General features: G+C 42.5%; 1 protein-coding gene across 8 annotated transcripts in view; it reads right to left on the bottom strand.

The window, feature by feature from the left end:
* The window catches only part of BUB1B (BUB1 mitotic checkpoint serine/threonine kinase B), a 62,434-nt gene extending 46,918 nt beyond the window's left edge, over nucleotides 1-15,516 (bottom strand). For 4 of the 8 annotated variants that reach the window (XM_005559155.5, XM_015452640.4, XM_015452641.4 and 1 more), the window contains exons 1-5: nucleotides 15,295-15,516; nucleotides 11,266-11,409; nucleotides 6,359-6,418; nucleotides 5,799-5,943; nucleotides 712-908 (exon numbers count right to left, since the gene is read on the bottom strand). In XM_005559155.5, the coding sequence (XP_005559212.3) occupies nucleotides 712-908; nucleotides 5,799-5,943; nucleotides 6,359-6,418; nucleotides 11,266-11,409; nucleotides 15,295-15,329 (581 nt within the window). In that variant the 5' untranslated portion in view covers nucleotides 15,330-15,516. Of the gene's footprint in view, nucleotides 1-711; nucleotides 909-5,798; nucleotides 5,944-6,358; nucleotides 6,419-9,759; nucleotides 10,096-11,265; nucleotides 11,410-14,965 lie in introns of those variants that run through there. The other 4 variants (XM_073995501.1, XM_005559157.5, XM_005559158.5 and 1 more) reach the window with 4 other exon arrangements.
* Between the last annotated feature and the right edge of the window lie 9,409 nt (nucleotides 15,517-24,925).

Raw genomic sequence — 24,925 nt, 5'->3', positions numbered from 1 at the left:
CTTAAGCCAAGAGAAAATATTTTCAAATCACATATCTGACAAAGGCTTATATTTACAATCTATAAAGAACTTTTACAACTCAAATGCATTATGCTAAATCAAAGAAGCCAGACTCAAAAGGCTGTATATTATATGACTCCATTTATATGGCACTCTGGAAAAGGCAAAACCACAGGGCTGGAGAATAAATCAGTGTTTGCCAGGGGTTTGGGTTAAGCAAAGGCACTAACTACAAAGGGAATTCTTCTTCTTCTTTTTTTTTTAATTATACTTTAAGTTCTAGGGTATATGTGCACAACATGCAGGTTTGTTACATATGTATACATGTGCCATGTTGGTGTGCTGCACCCATTAAATTGTCATTTACATTAGGTATATCTCCTAATGCTATCCCTCCCCTCCTCCCCCTACCCCACGACAGGCCCCGTTGTGTGATGTTCCCTACAAAGGGAATTCTTTTAGGGAGTGTGAAATTATTCTCTATCTTGGTAGTGTTGATGATTACAAGTCTTTTTACTCATAGTACTGTATACCAAAGAGTGGATTTTACTCTATGATAAATAAAATTTTTTAAATATATCTTTAAAAAAATTGAATAGTAACTAACTTAACATGCCAATCCACCAGAAAGCACTTTATTCAGACGCAAAAAAGAGATAATTTATTTCTATTATTTTTAAAGAGTTAAGACAAGCTCCAAAGAAAGTTTACCGGTGCTGGGACTGTAGTCTTTCTAGTGGTTCAGCCTTCTGTTGAATCCCTTCCTGAAATATCGCATCTGCTTTCCTAAAGTTTTCTCTAGCTTCATATTCTTCTGCCCATGAGATATAGAACTGAGCAAGTGAAACACCAATCCCTTGGTTGTGCAAGTAACTGTACATATCCAAAGGCTCATTGCATAAACGCCCCTGTAACAAAAGTGTTAACAGTTAACTAATTTCTATTCACATATTGAATGCCTATTAGATGCCAAACAATCACTGGAGATACTACATGCAATTCCTGTATTGAAAAAAAATCCATTATTACAATGTGATAAGGACCATACACTGGGAGGACCTAAAAAAGAGACAAAATTGAGAGATTTGTAAGAAGAAGAGTTGGAGAGTAAAGGCTTCAAGAAGGAGTAATAAGCCAGGTGCAGTGGCTTACGCCTGTAATTACAGCATTTTGGGAAGCCGAGGTAGGAGTAGGAGGATCGCTTGAGGTTCGGAGTTTGAGACAAGCCTGGGCAACATAACAAGACCCTACAACAAAATTTAAAAATTTAGCTGGGCATGGTGGAAGGTGCCTATAGTCCCAGCTACCCAGGAGGCTGAGGCAGGAGAATCACTTGAGTCCCAGAGTTTGAGGCTGCAGTGAACTATGACAGTGCCACTGCACTCTAGCCTAGGTGACAGAGTGAGACCCTGTCTCTAAAGAAAAGAAAAAAAAGCGGGGAGGAAGGGGTTAACATTTGAGCTTAGCCCTGAAGGAGAAATGGACTTTCATCAGGTGGAAACTGGGAAGGGAAGGGTATTTCAGCCACAGAAAATAGCATAAGCAAAGATACAGAAAATAGCATAAGCAAAGATACAGAAAATTAAAAGTTATGCAGGGGTCCAGGTAAGGTAGCAGTCTGGAGAAAAAGGCTGTGATAGGCCTTGAATGTCAAGCTAATCAATTTTGAATCTGCCTAATAGTAATTGTTATATGTGTTAAGGGTGGGTGAGCGATAAGCAAAGGAATGACATAGTCAAATCTGTGTTTTAGAAGGGACATTATGAGACCATATACAATGTAGATTATTAGCAAGAGGGAGGAAAATATCACTAAAAACCTCACATCGTAAACATTTTGATAAATGTTTTCAGTCTTTTTTTCCTTAAGGATAAAAGGTTATATATTATCTTATAAAGTTTTGATCATAATAAAATTTGCTTTTATTCCACTATAATACTGCATCATTCACTTTTCCATGCTGCCTGCTTACACTTAACCATTATTTTTTATTTTTATTTTTATTTCTAGAGACAAGGTCTTGCTCTGCTGCCCAGGCTGGACTGCAGTGGCACAATCATAGTTCACTGCAGCCTCGAATTCTTTTCACTATTATTTTTAAACGAACGCATCATGTTTCATCTAATAGAGCTTCCATAATTTAACTGTTCATCTACTTCTGGATATTAAACAACTTCTAATTTTTACCCAATTATAAATAATTCTAAAATAAATAACTTCATGCATACAACCTTTCACATTTTACATTATTCCATTAAGAGAAATTCCTAGAACTATGTTAAAAGGTAACAAATTGCTTTCTGAGATGGTTGTAAAAATTGTTAATGCTAAAATTTAATAATTCGCAAAAATACTCATTCCACCAGACTCTAATCAGCATTAGAAGCTATTAAAAACAATTCCTAATTTTACATAAAAATAGCATTTCTTTTTTTTCTTTTCGAGACGGAGTCTCGCTCTGTCGCCAGGCTGGAGTGCAGCAGCGCAATCTTGGCTCACTGCTACTTCCGCCTCCTGGGTTCAAGTGGTTCTCCTGCCTCAGCCTCCCAAGTAGCTGGGACTACAGGCACGCGCCACCACGCCGGGCTAATTTTTGTATTTTTAGTAGAGACGGGTTTTCACCATGTTGCCAGGATGGTCTCTATCTCTTGACCTCGTGATCTATCCACCTCAGCCTCCCAAAGTGCTGGGATTACAGGCATGAGCCACCGCTCCCGGCCAAAAATAGCATTTCAATGTTCTAGTTAGGAGTTCTTTTACTACTAGAGAAGCTACCATTTGTTACTTTACTAAATGTCTCCTATTTATCTGTTCCTAATTGTCTAGCCTAGATTAAGTCCTTCTTGTATGTGTTCCTACAGAACTCGTAATTTTGTTTTTGTTACAGTTACAATTAATGGCTTCACATTTGTCTTTCAGATAAACTAAGCTCTACAAAGTCAGAAGACATTGCTATCTATTATATGCTAGCCCTTAATCATGGTCTAGTACAACAAATGCTTAAATAAATGAAATGTTTTATTTATATCTTTAACAAAAATGATTAGTATTTTATAGTTTAATTTTGCAGTAATTCAGTAAACGGATTTTTCTTGCTTATTTAAATTAGCGATGTTTTCTCATATGTGGTGGTGTTTCAAGAAAAGTTATAATTCTGAATGTGCTACCAGCATAAGATCCAATCTTTGATATCTGTCACTACATAAATATAGTTTAACAGTGATTTCACTACTTTGAGAGCTTTCTGAATGGTTCTGGTGTTCTTGTGCATGGGACAGCCAGTAAAGATCAGGTTATTCAGAGTGCTGAATGAGATCACTTAAGAAATAACATAAATAAAAGGACTATATGGTTAGATTAATAGATCTAAAAGTTAAATAAACCTTTTTTTTGGTAACCCTTAAATTGCCAAACTAAAATAATTTTATACCTTTAAATAAAAATACCAGATGTTTTCCAGAAACAATTTTTTCCTTAGCTAGACTGTAGGAGTCACATAAAATAACTCACTGGAGAAATCCTTCTGCAAAGCAAAAGAAAGTAGTGTGAAGAATTAATCTGTTACTCCTCTTGACCAGAACCACAAAGAAAAAGCAATAGTTTAATATGTACCAAGTTAGCCATATACAAAGTTCAGATTATTGCTGATCATTCTAGTGCTGATCATTTGAATTTGATAGTTGTCTATACCAGTGCTTCTCAAATAATCTGTGGCAAAGGGGCCAGTTTTATTGTGTGTATGTGTGTGTTCCATTATGGACTGATATAAAATACAATAAAAACAGAAGTTACTCGAAGAATGATGATGTGTTTGGATGTCCCGGCAACATCAAATTGTTACCAAAGTTTCTAAAGCTCACTTTCAATTTTTGTACTTATCTCACACAGTATGCAAACCCTTCTTTCAGTAGCACTGATCTAGATTATGCTTTTTATGATACTGGCTTGTTTTCCCTATTGATATGTAAGAATTCTTGATAAATGTGTCCTGAGTTATTAGTAGTTTATGTGGAGGTAGGTATGGTGGCTTATACCTGTAGTCTTAGCACTTTGGGAGGCTGAAGTGGGAGGATCGTTTGAGGCCAGGAGTGGGAGGCTGCAGTGAGCTATGATCCTGCCTCTGCACTATAGCCTGGATGATAGATTGACACCCCATATGTTAAGAAAAACAAAAAAACAAAAAAACAAAAAACTAATAAATAAACAGTTTAGCTGTTTAAATTTAGCAACTGTTTCTTCTAAGTTGTTCCTTGTCTTTTTTTTTTTTTTAGAGGTAGGATAATAATCTGTGGCAAAGGGGCCAGTTTTATTGTGTGTATGTGTGTGTTCCATTATGGACAGGGTCAACTGTATTGGAAGTTTAAAATAGTCCTCCTCAAGACTTATTTTAGTAAGAAATTTATTTCTTACTTTATTTTAGTAAGAAATCTTATCATTTTTAATGTCGAGAGATTTGTTTTAGAAAGAAATCTCATCAGTTTTAATGTCAATATTTCATCATATTGCAGTGGTTGTAAATAATTCCAAATATTTATTTTTTCTATTTTAGAATAAAAGCAGTAATATTAATGTCTAAGAAACCGTGGTCATTTTTTAAATGAAAAATATGCTTTTCCTACATGTCAAGTGAGACAGTACAAAGTAGTGCTGGGATTACAGGCATGAGCCACCATGCCCAGCTGAGGCAGACATTTTTGGCTGTAGCAATACACTAGGTGAAAAAAGTCCAAAGACCAATAAAAAACTAAAATATCACTTCTTTATGTTGATGACTTTCATAAAGGGGTAAAAGGGATACCAGAATCACAGAGGGAAGTTTTTCCCCAAACAACCACACTGCTGCCAAATGTTAGTTCCTGCACCTTCCCATCCAGTACAGTTGAATGGCCCAATTATGTTTTTCTGCTTTGGTTTTTGTTTTTTTGAGACAGGATCTTGCTCTGTCACCTGGGCTGGTGTACAGTGGTGCAATCTCAGCTCATTGTAGTCTGGACTTCCCGGGCTCAAGTGACCCTCCCACCTCAGCCTCCTGAGGAGCTGGGACTACAGGTGCTGTGCCACCACACCTGGCTAATTTTTGTACTTATTGTAGAGATGGGGTTTCACCATGTTGCCCTGACTAGTCTTGAACTCCTGGACTCAAGCAATCAGCCCACCTCAGCCTCCCAAAATGTTGGGACCAGAGACATGAACCACTACACCCAGTTATGTTTAGAATAAATAAGTAAGTAATCTGGGCTAGGGGTGTTGGCTTATGCCTACACCCAGCACTTTGGGAGGCCCAGCACTTTGGGAGGTCAAATAATTCCAGCACTTTGGGAGGAGGCCAAGGTGGGAGGATGGCTTGAGCTCATGAGTTCGAGACCAGCCTGGGCAACAGAGAGAGACGTCATCTCTACTAAAAATTGAAAAATTAGCTGGATGTAATGGCATAGCACCTGTAGTCCCAGCTACTCAGGAGGCTGAGGTGAGAGGATTGCTTGAGCCCAGGAGGTTTAGTCTGCAGTGAGCCATGATGGAGCCACTGCACTCCAGCCTGGGTGACAGAGTGAGACCCTGTTTCAAAAATTAAAATAAATTAATAATCCATACTCATTGAGAGATCTACAGACTTTGCAATCAATCTTAAAAGGGCGAAAATACCTTATTATACTATATTTAAGTCCACCTTTAAGTAGAACCAATTTAAGAAGTATTGCATATTTATTAAATGTTTCCAATCTACTAAATGGTTCAAAATGGCTCAGGTTTTACTTTCTCTTAGTTTAAAACTCAGATGACACTTGAGAAAGACTTACTAATTTAAGCCAGAGATTGAGAAATCGAGGATCACTATAATATCGTTTTTCTCCTTGTAGTGCTTCTACAGCTCTTTCTAATAACGTTGACATATTACTCTCCTTCCCACCTTGAGGATAGTTCTGCTCTGTCCAGCTGATATACCTAAATGGGAAGAAAAAGATAAGAACACATTTTAAACTGAACAGATACTTTTGTTCCTGCTCCAAGACCCATTCTGGATTTAAGCAGAAGTAAAGCATGTTTCTTTTGAGGTCCTCAATGACATACCCTAAGCCTGTATCCCTCAAACTTCTCCAAAGTATCTCTAATACATGCTTCTGGGAAAAACTGAGGATAGGGATACAAGGGTGTAGTTCAAAGGCATACATCATAAACTCGAAATTTTCTGAATCTTAAACACCTCAGGAAAATATATTATGATTATTCTGGATCTCTGTGCCGCCAGGACACCACTCTCTACTCTGACACACACTCCATATACCCCAATTTGAGAAACATGGCCATAAGGACTTATCTGTTAATGTTTCTATTGTCCTTGTGAAATAAAAAGACCCACCTATCCCAAACATCCAGAGGGTCATGTCCAGTGTAAAATCGAATTTCAGATTCAAATGCCCTGAAATTTAAACAGAAAAAGTTAGCATATGCAATAGTGACAACAGCCAATGAACAAGTATCACTTCCATTTTTATTCATGTAATAAGTAGGTCATATTGATCTAAATTATTGCACTAGAGTTTATGGGTTTGTTAAATAATAGAAAAAGGCCAGCCATGGTGGCGAATGCCCGTAATCCCAACACTTTGGGAGGCCAAGGGGGGGTGGATCACCTGAGGTCAGGAGTTTGAGACCAGCCTGGGCAACATGGTGAAACCCCGTCTCTACTAAAAATACAAAAATTAGCTGGGCGTGGTGCCAAGCATCTGTAATCCCAGATATTCGGGAAGCTGAGGTGGGAGGAGCGCTTCAACCCAGAAGTAGAGGTTACAGTGAGCAGAGATCGCAGCACGGCACTTCAGCCTGAGCAACAGAGCGAGATTATGTCTCAAAAAAAAAAAAAAAAGAATAGAAATAAGATTCTACTTAACATAAGAAGAGAGAGAAAATATATAGAAATAAGAGAAATAAATTTCAAGACAACATACAGAAAAGTAGTATTAATATCACACAGCAGTTAAAAACTCTGGAACAAGACAACCTAGATTCAAATTCAGCTCCACCAATCACAAGCTGAGTAACATGGACAAGCTACTTAAAACTCTGTTTTCAGTTTCTTTATTTGTAAAAGGGGATAATAATAGTACTTTTTTATTAGGTTGACCAGTCTTAAATGTAAAGGGTTTACACACATGAACAAATATATAAATAAGAATTTTAAAGTTCAAAAAAAAAATTCCATGGGTAACATTAGTCAGAGAAGAATAATACCATAGATAATTTGGAGAATACCTCAAAGAAAGGGTAACATATGACTATAAAATGCTGGCAAAGGCAGGGAGGGCTAAGACCAAGTTAAGACTGACCAGTTAGAATAGAGGAGAAGAATTAGGTAATAAGCCATAATTTGGATAAATGATTAATAAAAATTGGATAAGAAGTTATGTTTGATCTAAAAATAATAAATTAGTTCCTGTCACATGGGAATCTATACTCTAATAAGAAAAACAAAGTACACAAATGAAAAATGAACTAGTAATACAAAGCGGTATACGAAATTATAGTTGCCAAGAATGGATAGTAAAGGCTTTAAGAAGTCAAAAGGAGGTATCACAGAAGTAGCCTCAGAAGGTGAGACTCTGAAGGAACCACGGAATTTGAAAGAAAAACAGTTTTTTCAAGACAGAGGGAAACTAATATTGAATAAAATTACGAAGGTGGAAGAGTTCATCCAAAGGAAGGTGAGTGGACCCTAAGCTATAACATAAAGTCAGTACCGAGAACAAACGGAGACCCCTGGAGAAGTAAGAAGCATATGCTTTAAATGTAAATTTAAAGACTTTGGATTCCATCTACTCCAGCCACTATTGGAGGGCATCTTAAATATAAGATTTCAAAAAGATTAATCAAGAACTTTATAAGGATAGCCAGGCATAAGAAGAAGGGACCACAATTATGAGGCTAATATGGCAATTAAAGTGTGAAATAATGAGATTATCTGCAGAAATGGTGAAAAAATAAAATCTAAGATGTTACTGATAAAAATCAGCAATCTTATCAATTGATCTGTAGATTCAAACCAACGTAATCAAAATCCCAGTAGGTTCTTTTCTTTTTTCTCTCTTTTTTTTTTTTTTGAGACAGAATTTCGCTCTTGTTGCCCAGGCTGGAGTGCAACGGCGCGATCTTGGCTCACCACAACCTCTGCCTCCTGGGTTCAAGCGATTCTCCTGTCTCAGCCTCCCAAGTAGCTGGGATTACAGGCATGTGCCACCATGCCCGGCTAATTTTGTATTTCTAGTAGAGATAGGGTTTCTCCATGTTGGTCAGGCTGGTCTCAAACTCCTCACCTCAGGTGATCCGCCCGCCTCAGCCTCCTAAAGTGCTGGGATTACAGGCGTGAGCCACCACGCCCAGCCTTTTTTTTCTCCTTTTCAGTATGCTCTTTTCTAGAAATTGCCAAGATGATTTCAAAAGTTGTTTGCAAAGGCAAAGGACCAAGAATAACTAAAGCAATTCTGAAAAACAACAAAAGCTGTAGAACTCACTCTGCTGGACTTGCTATGTAAAACTAATCAAGACAGTGTATTATTGGTGAAAGGATAAACAATTTGATCAATAGAACAGCATATAGAGTCCAGAAATAACTCACACATATGTGGTCAAATGATTTTTGAAAAGGGCCCCAATGCAATTCAATGAGGAAAGAAAAAAAAATCTAACAAATGGCGGCAGAACAACTAGAAAGATAACCCATATGGGGGGAAAAAAACTTTTTTACTCCAACCCCACACCATATACAAGGATAAATTTAAGATTAAGATAAATCATACACCTAAACGTAAAAGCTAAAACAATGCTTGGCCAGGCGCAGTGACTCACGCCTGTAATCCTAGCACTCTGGGAGGCCGAGGCCAGTGGATCACCTGACGTCAGAAGTTCCAGACCAGCCTGGCCATGGTGAAACCCTGTCTCTACTAAAAATACAAAACATTAGCCAGGCATGGTGGTGTGCGCCTGTAATCCCAGCTACTTGGGAGGCTGAGGCAGGAGAATCGCTTGAACCCGGGAGGCGGAGGTTGCAGTGAGCTGAGAGCATGCCATTATGCTCCAGCCTGGGCAACAAGAGCAAAACATCATCTCAAAAAAAAGTTGAAATAATGAAACTAGTAAGAGAACATAAGAGAGTATTTTTGTGACTTTGGGGTAGGCAAAAGTCTCCTGAAGAGGACACAGAAAGTACTAACCATAAAAGAAAAACACTAATTAATTGAACTTCATCAAAATTTAAAACTTAGCAGTTAAAAAAAAACACCCAGAAAATAAACAGCCATGGGTGAGGGAAAAAAATATTTGCAACACATATTTGATAAAAGACTAATACGGAGACTACAGAGACTAAAGAACCCCTACTGGGGAGCATAGATTCAGGGAATCTTGAACTATGTTCCTGAAACTTGTATCAGGGAAAACTTGAATCTATGCTCCTGAGAAAAGTAAATAAAGAACCCCTGCAACACAATTTGAAAACTGGGCAAAATATCTAAACAGATACACCACAAAAGAAGATATACAAAAGGCCAAAAAGCATGTGAAAAAACGTTCACCATTATTAGTCACCAGGGAAATGCAAAGTAATGAGACACAACTCCACAAAACTAGAATGGCTAAAATGAAAAAGATTGACAACGCCAAATACTGGAGTGGATTTGGCACAAATGAACTCTCACGAGTTGCTGGTAGGAATGTAAAATCTTACAACCACTTTGGTAAACCAGTTTCTTCAACAGTTAAACTTACATCTATTCTATGGTTCAACAATTCCATTCCAAGGGAAATGAAAATTATGTCTACTGCCAGGCGCGGTGGCTCACGCTTGTAATCCCAGCACTTTTGGGAGGCTGAGGCGGGCGGATCACAAGGTCAGGAGATGGAGACCACCCTGGCTAACACGGTGAAATCCCGTTTCTACTAAAAAATAGAATAAATTAGCCGGGCATGGTAGCAGGCACCTGTAGTCCTAGCTACCAGGGAGGCTGAGGCAGGAGACTGGCATGAACCCAGGAGGTGGAGCTTCCAGTTAGCCAAGATTATGCCACTGCACTCCAGCCTGGGCAACAGTTTGAGACTCCATCTCTGAAAAAAAAAAAAAAAAAAAAAAAAAAAGAAAATTATGTCTACAAAAAGCCTTGTACAAGAATGTCCATAGCAACATTATTCATAAAGCACAAAACTGGAAGAATCTAAATATTCATCAACTGGTGAATAAATAAATGAAATCCTATTCAGCAATAAAAACAGTAATCTACTGATGCATGTAACATGAAAAAATATGATGAATGAGGCTGGGTGTGGTGGCTCACGCCTGTAATCCTAGGACTTTAGGATGCCAAGGTGGGTGGATTGCTTGAGCTCAGGAGTTCAAGACCAGCACAGCCAACATGGCAAGGCTCCATCTCTACTAAAAATACAAAAATTACCCGGGCATGGTGGTGCATGCCTGTAATCCTAGCTATTTGGGAGGCTGAGGTGGGAGAATCACTTGAACCCGGGAGGCAGAGGTTGCAGTGAGCTGAGATCAGGCCACTGTACTCCAACCTGGGTGATAGAGGGAGACCCTGTCATATTTAAAAAAAAAAAAAAAAATCCAAAGAGATTAATAAGAATAGTCATTACATTATAATCCCAAATTATGATAATTTGCCTGTAATGGCAGTATTTCTTTTTGTCAGAGATTGAAGGTAGAAACTGATATTTTGATTTACCTTTTTTTTTAAAAAAGCATATTTATCAAAACATGTATTAAAGGAGAACAAGATCCACAGGTCCATTTGAATAACGTAAGAGTATTTTTCAGCTTTTATTTATCCAGAGTTTGTTAAATCATTATTGAGAACTTTCTAGTATAAATTCAATTGTTCTGAGGTTTACATGTCTTTGGAGACCACTATTTTTTTTGTCATACTCTCAAAAATAACTTCCTAACATAATACTTTTGGGAAGCATTGCAATGTAATACTTGCTTTACTATGTTTATCACTGTCCCCTGTATAAATTGCATTTCTATTGATAAAAAGAGTTTGGCTGCACCACAATGAAATGAAATCCTATAGCCTTTGTTCTTAATTATACTTGAGGATATCTTCAGATGGCTGTCATGTGATATGAAGGCAGATAGAGAACAGATTTTCATACTACCAATTTTTGAAGAGTACTCATTATGCCATCCCTCACGGATCCACACCCACGTTATCTACAACATTTGGGATGAATGATGACAGGTTGAGACTCAGCCATTCTACACACCGTTTCTGCTGCTGAAGAGTATTGTTACAGGCAGATTCTTGTGCCAATGCTCCCTGAAGTGTGGACATGATCCGCCCTTGCCTTAAAGGTTGTACATTTTCTTTACTCAGTTCCCATTCATCTCCCTCCAGGGACATGGCTTCACTGTGAAGAAGGAAACAAATGTAAATCTCATACCAACATTGACTATTATAGCACTAGATTATTGTAAATGTCTTCCGATAGGTGATTATTCACGGTCTTGGGTTGAATATAGTGGACTGACACAGTATTATTATTATTATTATTATTATACGCCTAAGCTTCTTTGTTAGCTGTTTTTCAAGTTTATGGCTACAGTATTGCCCAATGGAAGACAACTTGGCAAGGATATTGTAGACAGCACTATAAGAATAGGGCATTGCCATGTGTGGTGGCTCACACCTGTAATCCCACCACTTTGTGAGGCCAAAGTGGGAGGATTTCTTGAGCCAGGAGTTTGATACCAGCCTGGGCAACATAGCGAGACCCCACCTCTTTCTTTAAAGAAAAGAAAAATGAATAGGGCTTAATGCAGAAAGAAAAGAAGAGAACAAAAGTGTTATAAATTTGGCAAAGTAGACAAAAAGGCAATAAGTAATTCTATGCCTACCACTGAATGCATCATCTAGTTTAATTTAAAATTAGTGCCGGACATGGTAGCTCATGCTTATAATCCTATCACTTTGGGAGGCTGAGGCAGGAGGAGTGCTTGAGCCCAGGAGTTCAAGACCACCCTGGGCAACACAGGAAGACCCCCATCTCTACAAAAAGTGAAAAACTAGCCAGGCGTGATGGTACATGCCTGTGGTCATGGCTACTTAGAAAACTGAGGTGGGAGCATTGCTTGGGTTCAGGAGGTCGAAGCTGCAGTGAGCCATGATCACACCACTGCACTGCAGCCTGGGCAACAGAGCAAGACCCTGTCTCAAAAAGAAAAAATTAAAATTAGCAACGTGTGGGTGTGACTAATGTCCCATGTTTCAATGATGACTCAAAACTGAAGTCTGTACATATAGGTAGCCAAAAGCAGAAGCAAACACACACAGTTTACTAGTCACAATCCCCTGTATCCCCACACCCAATTCTATCAAGCCTACTGAGAGAATCCCCAAAACGTTTTGGAGGTCATTGCCATTATGCATTCTGCACTTCAGAGGTTTGCAATTGTTAGATAGAAGACTACTTCTAAGAGACATCATCTCTGGACTTAAAAAGAGAGACACATTGGAACTAATCTTTGAAATAGAGTGAAAGTTATATGGGACTTCAGTCTAGATGAGCGCTGAAAACTTAAAGTTAACTGTGATGAATAATTCGAGTTGTAATCAGTTACATCTTTTTAACTACAATAAGTTCTCACTTAACATTGGAGACAGCTTCTTGGAAACTATGACTTTAATCAAAATGATATGTAACAAAACCAATTTTACCACAGGCTGATCGACATAAACAAGAGTTATGTTCCTATGGCATATTTCTGGTCACAAAAACATCACCAAACTTCTAAATAAAGACTCGAAACACTTTTAATATTAAACATTGAAATAAATGTGAGCTATCCATACACTTAAGAACAATTAATGAAAACAAAAAATAATCATTTACCCAATTTTTCGTGAATCCGTGAGTGACTGCAGTCATAGTGTTGGTGGGTTAACTCAAGGAATAAACATTTGAGAGTGAAAATTTCAAGAAGTACCTCCTACCACCACAAAGTTCAAAAACAAACAGTAACATTATAGCGGGCATGCTGGGCACTTTCATAAGGCATTGTTTATTGTCATGCATTTGTATGATTATCATACACACTTTCTATAAACTTTTTAAATAGAGACACGTCTTACTATGTTGCCCAGGCTGGTCTTGAACTGCTGAGCTCAAGCAATCCTGTTGCCTCAGCCTCCTGAAGTGCTGGGATTATAGGTGTGAGCCACTGCGCCCAGCCTTTACAGATTTTTATTTTACAATAATTTGTATTCATTCCTTCATTCATTTTCCAACTCACTTATTCTAGTTCAGGGTCGAGGGTGGCCAGAGCCCATCTCAGCAACTCAGTGAGGAACCAACCCTAGACAGGATACCATTCCATCACAGGGAGCACTCACATTCACACTCATTCAGACTGGGATCATTTAGACACGCCTATTAACAGGTACATCTTTGGGATGTAGAAGGAAACTGGAGTACCTAAGGAAACCGATGCAGACATGTGGAAAACATGCAAACTTCACATACACAGCAGCCCCGCAATGAATTTTTTTTTCTTCTCATCAACATAATAACAAAACGACATTATACCAGGACCTGCTCTATATTGTGTGAACCCTGTAAAGGTAAAGGCTATGCCATTTATTTTTGTATGCCCACGATCTAATACAAAATATAACACTATTATGCCCTGAATGTTTGTTGAATTCATCTGAACTTTCTTCTCTTGCTCTTAAAAATAGTGATTACATTATCTCAGTTAAATATCCCAAATTGAGCTAAGACTGCCCCCACTTCCTCCCAGACCTGCTCCTCCCACAGTCTTCCTTTTTCTCAAATAAATGGCAATCCCATTCTTCAGTTGCCCAAGCCAAAAATCTTAGTGCCAACTTTGATGCCCTTCTCATACCCCTCAGTCAGTCAGCAAATCCTACTGGTTCTACCCTCAAAATATATACAGAAATCAGCCACTTCTCATCATCTCCACTGTTTTCCACCTGGCTCAACTCACTTTTGGGCTGAATTATTTCAGGCTGAATTATTTCAACAACCTCTTAACTAGTGTCCCTTGCTTCCATCCTTTGCTGCCTTTAGTGTATTCAACACTACAGCCAAAGTGACCCCACTTAAACCCAAGTCAGATTATGTCCTTCCTTTGCTCAAAACCTTCCAGTGACTTTTGATTACAACTAGAGTAAAAGCTAAGTCCTTACAATGTCTGCATCTTCACCATTTTTATGTAATATCCTTTTTACTCTTCTAGTTAACTCTGCTCCAGTGACAATGGCCTTGGACATGCCAGATGCAACTTCCTTCCCCAGCTCTCACCCTCAGCCTTTGTACTTCCCTCAGATATAGAACCGCTAGCTTTTGAGATTCCTTCACATCTTGACCAAAATGACATCTCAGTGAGGCTCCAGTGTTCAAGCTAAAATTGCACCAGTCTCCACTCCCAATATTCCCTACCCACACTTGCTTTATTTTTTTAAATACTGACCACCATCTCCACCTAACAGTTTCCTTATTGTCTGACTCCCCCACCTTCATCCAACCCAGAATTTAAGCTTCATGAGGGTTGAGATTTGGGTGTCTGTATATTTGCTGCATTCAGAGCTTAGCCAAAAAAATACTCGTTACATGAATGAAAGAGCCCATGACATAGCACTTATCTAGGTATTGTGGGCACCATGGTGAACACACATACACATTTCCAACCTAGAACTGCAATATAGTTTTTTTTTTAATACAAGGAAAAGCCGCAAACATGCAGAGAAAGGCTTTTTAGATCTCTACGCTATTGGCATAATTGAGATGTCTATGATATTGGCTAAAGGCTTTTTAGATCTCTGTGCTATTGGCATAGCACCTGCCTTTTGTTGATGGCTTATTTGGAAGCAGTTACTTAACAAATACTTTGAATTCCCCCAGAACCACGTAAGGCAGCATTAACATCAGCGTTTTCCATACATACGATTTGCCCAAGGTCAAACAACTAGCAGGTGGCTGAGCTGAGTTACAAACAAGACCACATTACAACTTCCAAAGTCTTTGTTCCGCTGGGGTCCCGCAGCCTTCTTCGCTTTGAAGCTGGATGAGGCAGGATTCGCACGTGCCCTCAGTCCACTGCCTTTTCCCCTCCACCTCTGGCATTCGACTCCAAAAGGAAGGAGGCTCCGGCGGGGCCTGTTCTGACAGTGCCGATCTCCCCCTCGACTACTCCGAGCGGAACCTTCTATCACCTACCAGGCACCTTTGGGGCCTCTCAGGCCCAGCCCCCAGCAGCTCTTCTCCCGTATCTACCTCAGAGCACCCCCTTCCTTCTTCACCGCCGCCATCCTGCATTCCTGGCTCAGGTCCTCGTCCTGCTGCAGGTCTTTCCTCCGGGCCGCAGGCCGCCTGGGCTTTCTTCCGCAACCTGCCCTCGGAGCTACAGAAACGACCAAGGCACGCACTCGACTCCCTTACAAATCAGCCACCTCAAGCCCGCACCCCTAGCCGCCAAGTTTCAAATTTAACGGTCCCGCGCGGTCGACGTGGCCACGCCCCTTCGCTCCTCCGTGCTCTAGCCTCTCGCCCAAGGCATTCTGGGGCTTGTAGTTTATACCGGTGTAGTCTGCGAAGTCGCGGTGCATAATGGGAATTGTAGTTTCCCGGAGTCAATGGCCGCGGAAGTACAATAGGCTTAGGCGAAACATATTCTCTGCAGGTGCTGTCTTGAGTCGTGGCTGGAAGGCGAGTCTATGAGCTGAGCGAGGAACACTTAAAGCACCAGAATTTCTTTGCTGTTTTGAGTGCTGGGAGATGTCTCTGAGTGCTTGCACTTGGCCTGACTCTTCTAGAGTGACTACCCCTGCTGTCTGCCCCAAATCTCACCCGTGCGGGGTTCTTAGGCCACGGACCTAGCTGTTTCCTGCCCCACCCTTGAATTCAAAAAAGCTGGATTCTAGTTCTGTAAAATTATACCAAATGTGCAACTTTAGGCAAGCTATATAATCTCTCTGACCGTCAGCTTTCCTCATCTATAAAGTGATGATATTGTCTTGCTTTCTCTTCTGCTCAGTCCACAAGCAGTAAACACAGCCATGCTATGGTTCCCAAGGTTTCACCTCTTTTCCCCTTCAGGAGACGAGCCTTGACTGACATTAAACTGTTCGTCGCAATTTCAATTTTCTGAGGAAGAAACTGTGATAGATCAGATGTGACCGGGGAGTAGGGTCTTTTTGTTTGGTTGGTTTTGTTTTAGAGACAGGGTCTTCTTCTTGCTCTGTCGCCCAGGCTGGAGTGCAGTAGCCTGATCATGGCTCACTCCAGCCTCCAATTCCCGGGGTCAAGTGATCCTCCCACCTGAGCCTCCCCAGTAGCTGCGATTACAGGCACTAGCCACCTTGAGGCAAGAACAGGGTCGTTTAAGAAAGCACAGGTACAGGGGATTTCTCCTTTATGACTGTGGGGATGGTCGGAGAAGCAGCAGTTCCCAGAGGCAGGTGCTGAGGATACTGTCCACTACTCCCTGTTTCTTAGTTCCCAGCTTTCTGTCTTTGTTCACGTTATGTAAGTCATTCTTTCCTCTGAATCATCAGGACTCTTGATTCCAAAGAAATAGAAATCCAACTTAAACCGGCCTACTCAGAAAAGGGAGTTTACTGTCTTTTATATATAAAAGACTTCAGATAAAGCTTAACCCAGGAGTCATGTGGACTGGGCTTCTCTCCACCTCGCCTGTACTCTTGTTGTTGGTTTATTGTCATTCTCCATTAGGCAACAGATTCAGGACTTTATCCTTACAGGTTCAAATTCAGACTTAGGAGTCACCCTGCTTAACCCCTTCCTCCCAAACAGTCACTGGGGATAGTAGATTTCAGGGCTTTGATTGTTCAGAACCAAGTCATGTGTTTCACCTTGGGACTGAGAGAGGGGAAGGGGTGATTCCTCATAGGAAATTTTGGTTACTCTTTACATCCTAGTCCTCCACATCCAGGAAGCTTTCCTGGATCATGTGAGATGTGGTGCATGGGATTCTCTCACTGGCTCATTTTATCTCTTACCTTATGCCAGTACTGGCCTAGCACTTCATTTCCTTTCAACAGGGTGTCCTGTTCATATCTACGGCTTCTCAGTTTTGACTATTTCCTACAAACGATCTTGGAAATGTAGCATTTGGTCTTTTGATCTCAGTCTTTCCTATAATCTAGTCGGATTTCCCATAAACTGTGGTACAATGTAGAACTCATTCAGGCTAAACCCCTTGCTTGTTTCACTACGGAGAAAGAAGGAGGTAGGTAAAACAAAACAAAACAAAACAAAACTCCAAAATGTATGACAGGAGGTGCTCTGTGGTTTAATTTGGAAAATGAGTTCTTAGGCTGGACTGTAGCTTGGCAGCCAACATAGGGCCTGGGTGGGGATAGGCTTTAACTACACCTGCCAATTCTAAGAAAGTCAGGATTAAGCTCGTACACATGTAAGGTCTAATGAGGGTGAGACAAAGGCTCACCCCAATGTGCTGAACCAGGATGGGACACAGAAGATGAGAACAGTGAACTTGCCCTCTAGAAACTTCAGGCCAAGGCCGGGTGCCGTGGCTCAAGCCTGTAATCCCAGCACTTTGGAAGGCTGAGACGGGCGGATCACGAGGTCAGGAGATCGAGACCATCCTGGCTAACACGGTGAAACCCCGTCTCTACTAAAACAATACAAAAAACTAGCTGGGCGAGGTGGCGGGTGCCTGTAGTCCCAGCTACTCGGGAGGCTGAGGCAGGAGAATGGTGTGAACCCGGGAGGCAGAGCTTCCAGTGAGCTGAGATCCGGACACTGCACTCCAGCCTGGGCGACAGAGTGAGACTCCGTCTCAAAAAAAAAAAAAAAAAAAAAAAAAAAAGAAAAGAAACTTCAGGCCAGTAGGAAAGACAAAAACAGGCAATTTCAGCTGGAGAGAAATAAACTCAGGAGGCCATGGAAGCATATGAGAGAGGCTTCCAACCTAGTCCTGGGGAGAGGTCAGGGGAAATGTCCTGGAGAAGATGGTCAGCCTGAAGGGCAAGGAGGCCTTGGCACAAACTATTGAGCACAACAACACAAGTTGTGTAGCAGCCAAAGTTCATAGCATGTGCCCACCTATCCATTCACCGCTCTCCCATGAGTTTTCCAACCCCGGCCTCGCCTCTTTAGACCTCCATGCTGGGCCATCAAAACTTATCTGTCCTGTGTCCCATTCTTTCACTTATCACATTGAAAACATTGGAACTAAATCACACTCAGGTGTTAAAAATAGTTAATGCTGAGATGCAGTATTTTTCACATCATGTTCTAAGATGCTAATACATGTTACGGTGGATTAAGAGTTTGGTGTTCAATTAAGTCTCTAAAGTGCTGGGTTAAATGAGAAGCTTCGTGGAGCCCTTAATATGCCAAAGTGCACCTGAATCTCCAAGGATGGGGGTGTGTTTGTTTCCTAATGATACTGTAACGCATTACTACAAACTTAACAGCTTAAAACAATACACATTTATTATTATCTTACAGTTTGATAGGTCAGAAATTTGACGTGGGTCTCATTGTGCTAAATAAAATATTGGCCGGGCCGGGTATCTATCAGAAGGCTCTTTGGGAGAATTTGTTTCGTTTTTTCCAGTTTCTAGAGGCATATACTGGCACTCCTTAACTCATGGCTGCCTTCTTCCATCTTCAAGGCTAGAAATAGAGTATCTCTCTCACCTGGTTTCCGTTGCCACATCTCTTTCTCTGAGCACAGTCAGGAACGTTTCTCTGCGCGGGTGATGAATTGGGCTCACCTGGATGATCCAAGCTAAACTTTCCATCTTAAGGTCTTGAATCTTAATCACATCTGCCGGATCCCTTTTGCCACGTAAAGTAACATCTTCACAGGTTCTGTGCATTAGGACACAGACATATTTGAGGGCTGTTATTCCGCCTGCCACAGGGGGTATTAAAATATGTTTGCATCTCTAAACTTACTTGACCATAAAGAAACCTTTCCACACTCCTTTCAGAACAGATTTTGGGACGTGCTACTCAATATATTGCCCCTCCAGGGCTCCTTGTATTTTAACAGGAGGCTCCAGGAGAAGAAAATTTATGAAGAAATACATCTTTTTATTTTTCTCTTTTCTTTTTTTCTTTTTTTTTCAAGACAAGGTCTCACTCTGCCACTTGGGCTAGAGTGCAGTGCTGCAATCTTGGCTCTGCAGCCTCTACCTTCCAGGCTCAAGAGATCCTCCCACCTCAGCCTCCTGAGTGGCTGGGACTACAGGTGTGTGCCACCATGCCCAGCTAATTTTTGTATTTTTTGTAGAGATGGGGTTTCACTATGTTGCACAGGCTCGTCTTGAACTTCCGGGCTCAAATGATCTGCCTGCCTCGGCCTCCCAAAGTGCTGGGACTATAGGAGTAAGTTATCACGCCTGGCCAGGAATAAATCTTAATGGTGGAATTTCAGGCACAGTGGCAACTAGTAGCATTATGGGACTGTTCTAGGAAGCTCCTCAATTTTATGTATTTACTTTACATCAAAGCCAACCCTACCTTCATCAGTGGTTTTTAGATGGATTTAGTTGTCCAAAAGTCTATGATCTGTTGCCTGGGCTTGTGGATATGTCTGTGTTCTTAATTGTGTGAAGCCTGATTTCCCCAACTTTGCCTTGCCTTCATAGATAATACAAAATTCAGCTTTAGCAGGCCAAACACTCCAAAGATGAAGATCTCTGGGTCTCCAGGGAACTCTTGGGCTGACTGCTTGTTTACTGCATAACCACAGAAGGAAGGAGGGGCTATCTGGGGTGGGAGGAGGGTCAAGGGGGACAGAATTGAAGGAGAGGGGTGGTGTTCAGGACTAGAAATATGCCACATCTGGGAAAGCATGCTGTTCTTTTACCTTAGCGGTTAACAGATCTGCCCATCAGAACAGCAGCTGCATCTTCAATTTACCCATGATTAGGTGTCTTGAGGTGGAAGAACCAATGAGAAGGGGGCACAATAAGCCAAACCAATTTGTGTTGCCAGGAGGAAGGGAGATGAAAGGTGAAAAGATGCCTTGGCCCAAGGCTGGGGGCTGCTGGCTGCTGCCCAGTTGCATCTCACAGTAGCTGTTGCTAACAGGGTTCTAGGGAACTCTCCAAGGAGCTGAGTTTCTCTCTTCAGTTCCATGAAAACTCCTTTCTGGACTATGCTTCTGCTTTTAGGTAGAAGTACCCGACTTTTCATGGTCTTCTCAAAACATTGGAAATTGCCTAACCGAGAATTTCCACACTGATACATGCAATAAATGGAGAGATACCAGGTATCAACTGTTCTGCATTTGGCAAAAAAGAACCAAAAGGTCAGAAGTGACCACAAACTCAGAATAGAAGCAGTCATATGGCAGGGCTGTTAAGAAACAAGGGCTAGGCACGGTGACTCGCACCCGTAATCCCAGTACTTTGGGAGGCTGAGGTAGGTGGATCACCTGAGGTCAGCAGTGTGAGAGCAGCCTGACCAACATGGTGAGACCCCGTCTCTACTAAAAATATAAAAGTTGGCCGGGCGCGGTGGCTCACGCCTGTAATCCCAGCACTTTGGGAGGCTGACGCGGGCGGATCACAAGGTCAGGAGACCGAGACCATCCTGGCTAACACGGTGAAACCCCATCTCTACTAAAAATACAAAAAATTAGCCGGGCGAGGTGGCGGCGCCTGTAGTCCCAGCTACTGGGAGGCTGAGGCAGGAGAATGGCGTGAACCCGGGAGGCGGAGCTTGCAGTGAGCCGAGATCGCACCACTGCACTCCAGCCTGGGCGACAAAGTGAGACTCCTTCTCAAAAAAAATAAAAATACAAAATAAAAAAAATAAAAGTTAGCTGGGCATGGTGGTGGGTGCCTGTAATTCCAGCTACTCAGGAGGCTGAGGCAGGAAAATCACTTGAACCTGGGAGGTGGAGGTTGCAGTGAGCCGAGATCGCACCATTGCACTCCAGCTGGGTGACAAGAGTGAAACGCCATCTAAAAAACGAAACAAAACAAAGCAAAAAAAAAAAAAAAAAAAAAAAGAGAGAGAGAGAGAAAGAAAAGAAACAAGAAAAGATGTGGAGTAAATGAGCTATGTAGCTAATAGGAAGTGCAAAATGAGACTGTTTTGCCCTGGCGTTATTCTGACAGGAATTTTCTGTTTCAGGAAGGTCTTGGAGAATCTTAGAGTTTCCAACTACTCATGATTGTGCTCATTTTACACATGAGGCGATCCAAACTCTAAGAAGCAAAGAGGAGTTGAGTTGCTTATGGAGGAAGAGCAGAGTAGGATCTAAATGCTGCCAGCTTCTTACTTCAAACTCTGGGTGCCAGAAACCTCAGCTCTAATTTAAGAGATTTGACCAGTTCTGACGTTTAATAAACTTCACCATCTAGGCACCACATTCTGAGGGAGAAGCGAATTCAGGGTCTCTCAACACCATAGGTAGCGGGGGCTTCCACTCACTCCCGTATATAAGGGATGTCCCATGGACTGATGGGCGGAGCTCCCAGCAAGCAAGGTTTGCCTTTGAGGAAGAGGAATGCTGAAAGCAGCAGGGTTTGTCTGTGGGCTTGGGGGGAACTGGAGTGATGGGGGGCACAGGATATCCACCTTGGATCGTGACCCTTTCTTGGCCTGGCCCCAAGGACTTACGGTGTTGTGGAGTGAGGGCCTGAGGCAGTGGCCATAAGAGCTGGTTCTATGTACTTTGGGAGGCTGAGGCGGGCGGATCACTTAAGGTCAAGAGTTCAAGACTAGCCTGGCCAACATGGCGAAACCCTGTCTCTACTAAAAATACAAAAATTAGCTGGGTGTGGTGGTGCCTGTAGTCCCAGCTACTCCAGAGGCTGAGGCAGGAGAATCGCTTGAACCTGGGAGGCGGAGGTTGCAGTGAGCTGAGATCATGCCACTGCACTCCAGCCTGGGCAACAGAGTGAGACTGTCTCAAAAAAAGAAAAACAAAAGCTAGTTCTGTGTGATGCCAGCCTCCAACAGCACTGCCTTCGTGCCCAGGCGCCGAGGGCACAGTCTCACTTGGCCATTCTGAGAGCATAGGGAGGCCCTCCCTGGAGCTAGGACGTCAGCACCCCACAGAAGACACCAGCAGAAGCAAGTCATCCTCCAGTAGCCTTGGAGACAGAGGCCATCAACCAGAGAGAGCTTGAGCAGGACAGGAAGAACGTGGCAGACGCTCTGAAAACATCCAGACCCCCTGGGGAAGGCTTCAAAAGGAGGGACTCATTCAGGGTCACACATACAGTTGCATCAATATTGCTGCATCCAAGAGTGCCTGTCAGGCAAATGGGGACATTTTTCTGCTTTGTCTACTCAGAGAAGACACCTTCAAAAGTGCCCAGAGGGGCCACTTTGCACACAAAGCCCTGTGTGCAGCGGCCCTGGGGGCCCATGGAAGAGCCAGTGGGATTCTCCTGACTAGTGCATGTGACGCCATAGCTCTGAGGCCTGAGGAAATGGTGTACATAATGCTCTGTCCTTATTTGAGGAGGTGACAATTCTAAGATAGCTGAATGGGGGTAGGGATGGCTCCTGGCAGAGCCAATCCACTGTGGGGACACTGGCAGGAGAATGGAGTGTCTGTGGGTGGATATGTCCGAGCCTCCATTGCTTTTCTGCCAGGCAGGCTTCCTCACTTCCTCTCTGACATTGCCTCCTGGGGCTTGGTGCAAACTGTGGAGAGTTTGCTTCTTCCCTGCTAGGGGGCCCAGCTGGGAGCTACTCCTGCAGATCTGGGCTCTGCATTGCTTTTCCAAAGAAAGGCCAGAGGTCAGAGGCCCCCAGGCTGGGAGGGGCCAAATGATTGGAAACAACTTAGTCTGGCTGAATGTGGGAACGAAGCTGGCTACAGCTAGGTGCGAGAAGAGAAGATTGTTAAAGAGAGGTGACAGCTGTTTTGCCTCTTTCCCATCTCTGCCTTCTTCTCTAAAGGCTGTCCTTTTAAAGTTTTACCTGGAGGTGTGGGTCCCAACCAGAATTGGCCAATATTCTCCCTTTCTTAAAACAGCCTTAGGAGACTGAGGGCCAGTGGGAAACTTGAATTTGGGACCCCCCAGAGTAACTTTGGAGGAACTCTTTACGTTTCAGAATTTCAGGCTCACCTCTGGGATGACTGAACATACCAAAGATGAGGACCCCAGACTCTTTTCTGAGACGGAGTCTCACTGTCCCACCCAGGCTGAAGTGCAGTGGTGCAATTTCTGCTCACTACAACCTCCACCTCCCAGGTTCAAGAGATCTTCCTGCCTCAGCCTCCCATGTAGCTGGGACTACAGGCACCTGGCTAATTTTTGTATTTTTAGTAGAGAGTGGGTTTTACCATGTTGGCCGGGCTGGTCTTGAACTCCTGACCTCAGGTGATCCGCCTGCCTCGGCCTCCCAAAGTGCAGGGGTTACAGGTGTGAGCCATCGTGCCCAGCCAACCCCAGCCTCTTGAGCCCAGACAGAAAGGCAAGCTTCCCCTGTCCATGTAGGTCTTCGACACTTGTTGCTCTAAGGCATTTCAGTGCCTTTCTTCCAACATGGGCTCCCAAGCTAAAGCAGGGAGAACAGAATCCGGACAAGCAGAGTTAGAAACGTCATCTCCTAACAGCCAAAGATGGCGTGGAGGGCTGCAAACCTCTCTGGATCTATCTGAGCCTATTTCTAGTTTTCCATCCAACCCCTTTGTAAGGAGCTATTGATATGGTTTGGATGTTTGTCCTCTCCAAATCTCATACAGAAAGAAGGGGCTTCTCTCTCCATTGTTGGAGATGGCGCCTGGTGGAAGGTGTTTGGATCGTGGGACAGATCTCTTATGAATGTCTTAGCACCATCCCCTTGGTGATAGGTGAGTTCTCATTCTGAGTTCACCTGAGATCTGGTCGTTAAAAGTATGTGGCACTCCCCCTTCTCTCTCTTGCTCCTTCTTCATCTTCCACCAGGAGTAAACGCTCCTTGAGCTCCTTGCAGCCTCACCAGAAGTCAAGCAGATGCTGGTGCCATGCTTCCTGTGCAGCCTGCAGAATCTCTAGCCAATTAAGCCTCTTTTCTTTATATATTACCCAGCCTCAGGTATTTCTTGAGAGCAATGCAGAAACGGCCTAATGCAGCTATAGAAGGCAGTGGGCATTCCAAGAGAAAAGGCTTTTTTTTTTTTTTGCTAGCTCTGGTTCCCTTGTCAGTGAGGAAGATGTGGCATTTCAGAGGCTGACTGCTGCCAGCTGTGGGATGTGTGCCTGGAACAGACTCCCAACAATGAATATGAGTGACCTATGGCAGCTGACATGAGGAAGACCCCACTACACAGACAAGCATGAGAAAGGCCCATCCCTCTAGCCACAGGCTGCACCTTCCTCCTCAGTGGGAAACAAAGATATTGGACCCGTTGACCTGTTTCTAGCAAAGGCTCCAGTTGGCCTTGTTTTCTTCACTGGTGTATAAAAGCTATGAGAATGTGGGTTCTAACTCTTCATCCCTAAGTCCTGGCCCGAGGCAGGCGCTCAATCAATACTGGTTAACTGACTGATTGACAGTAATGAACTAAAGAGAATAGCTAGCACATGACCTCGTTAGACCAAGCACTCTAGGATGTCCCCCATTCATTTGACAAACATTTCTTGAATATTTTGTGTTGGGTGCTGTGCCAGGCACCAGGGATATATATATGAAAAAAGCACCAGTCCTATACTCAAGAAAAACAAAGCAATCTATGATATAACAGCTTATGAGCTGTAGCCCCAGCAGGAGCCTGGAGTTAGCGGAACTTGAAAGAGGATGGAGCCCCTCCCACACCCAAGCATGGAGGCTGAGAGAAAGGGAGGTTGGGAGTGCTGCCAAGAGGGGTCTTAAAAATGAGTGGGAGTTACTAAAAGGAGAGAAGGGGCTTTCCAGGTGGAGAGAACAGCACAGGAGAAACTGGGAGGCAGGAGAGTGA

This window comes from Macaca fascicularis, chromosome 7, assembly GCF_037993035.2.
Source record: "Macaca fascicularis isolate 582-1 chromosome 7, T2T-MFA8v1.1".
NCBI lineage: Eukaryota > Metazoa > Chordata > Mammalia > Primates > Cercopithecidae > Macaca > Macaca fascicularis.
This window is presented reverse-complemented; position numbering and strand designations above follow the sequence as displayed.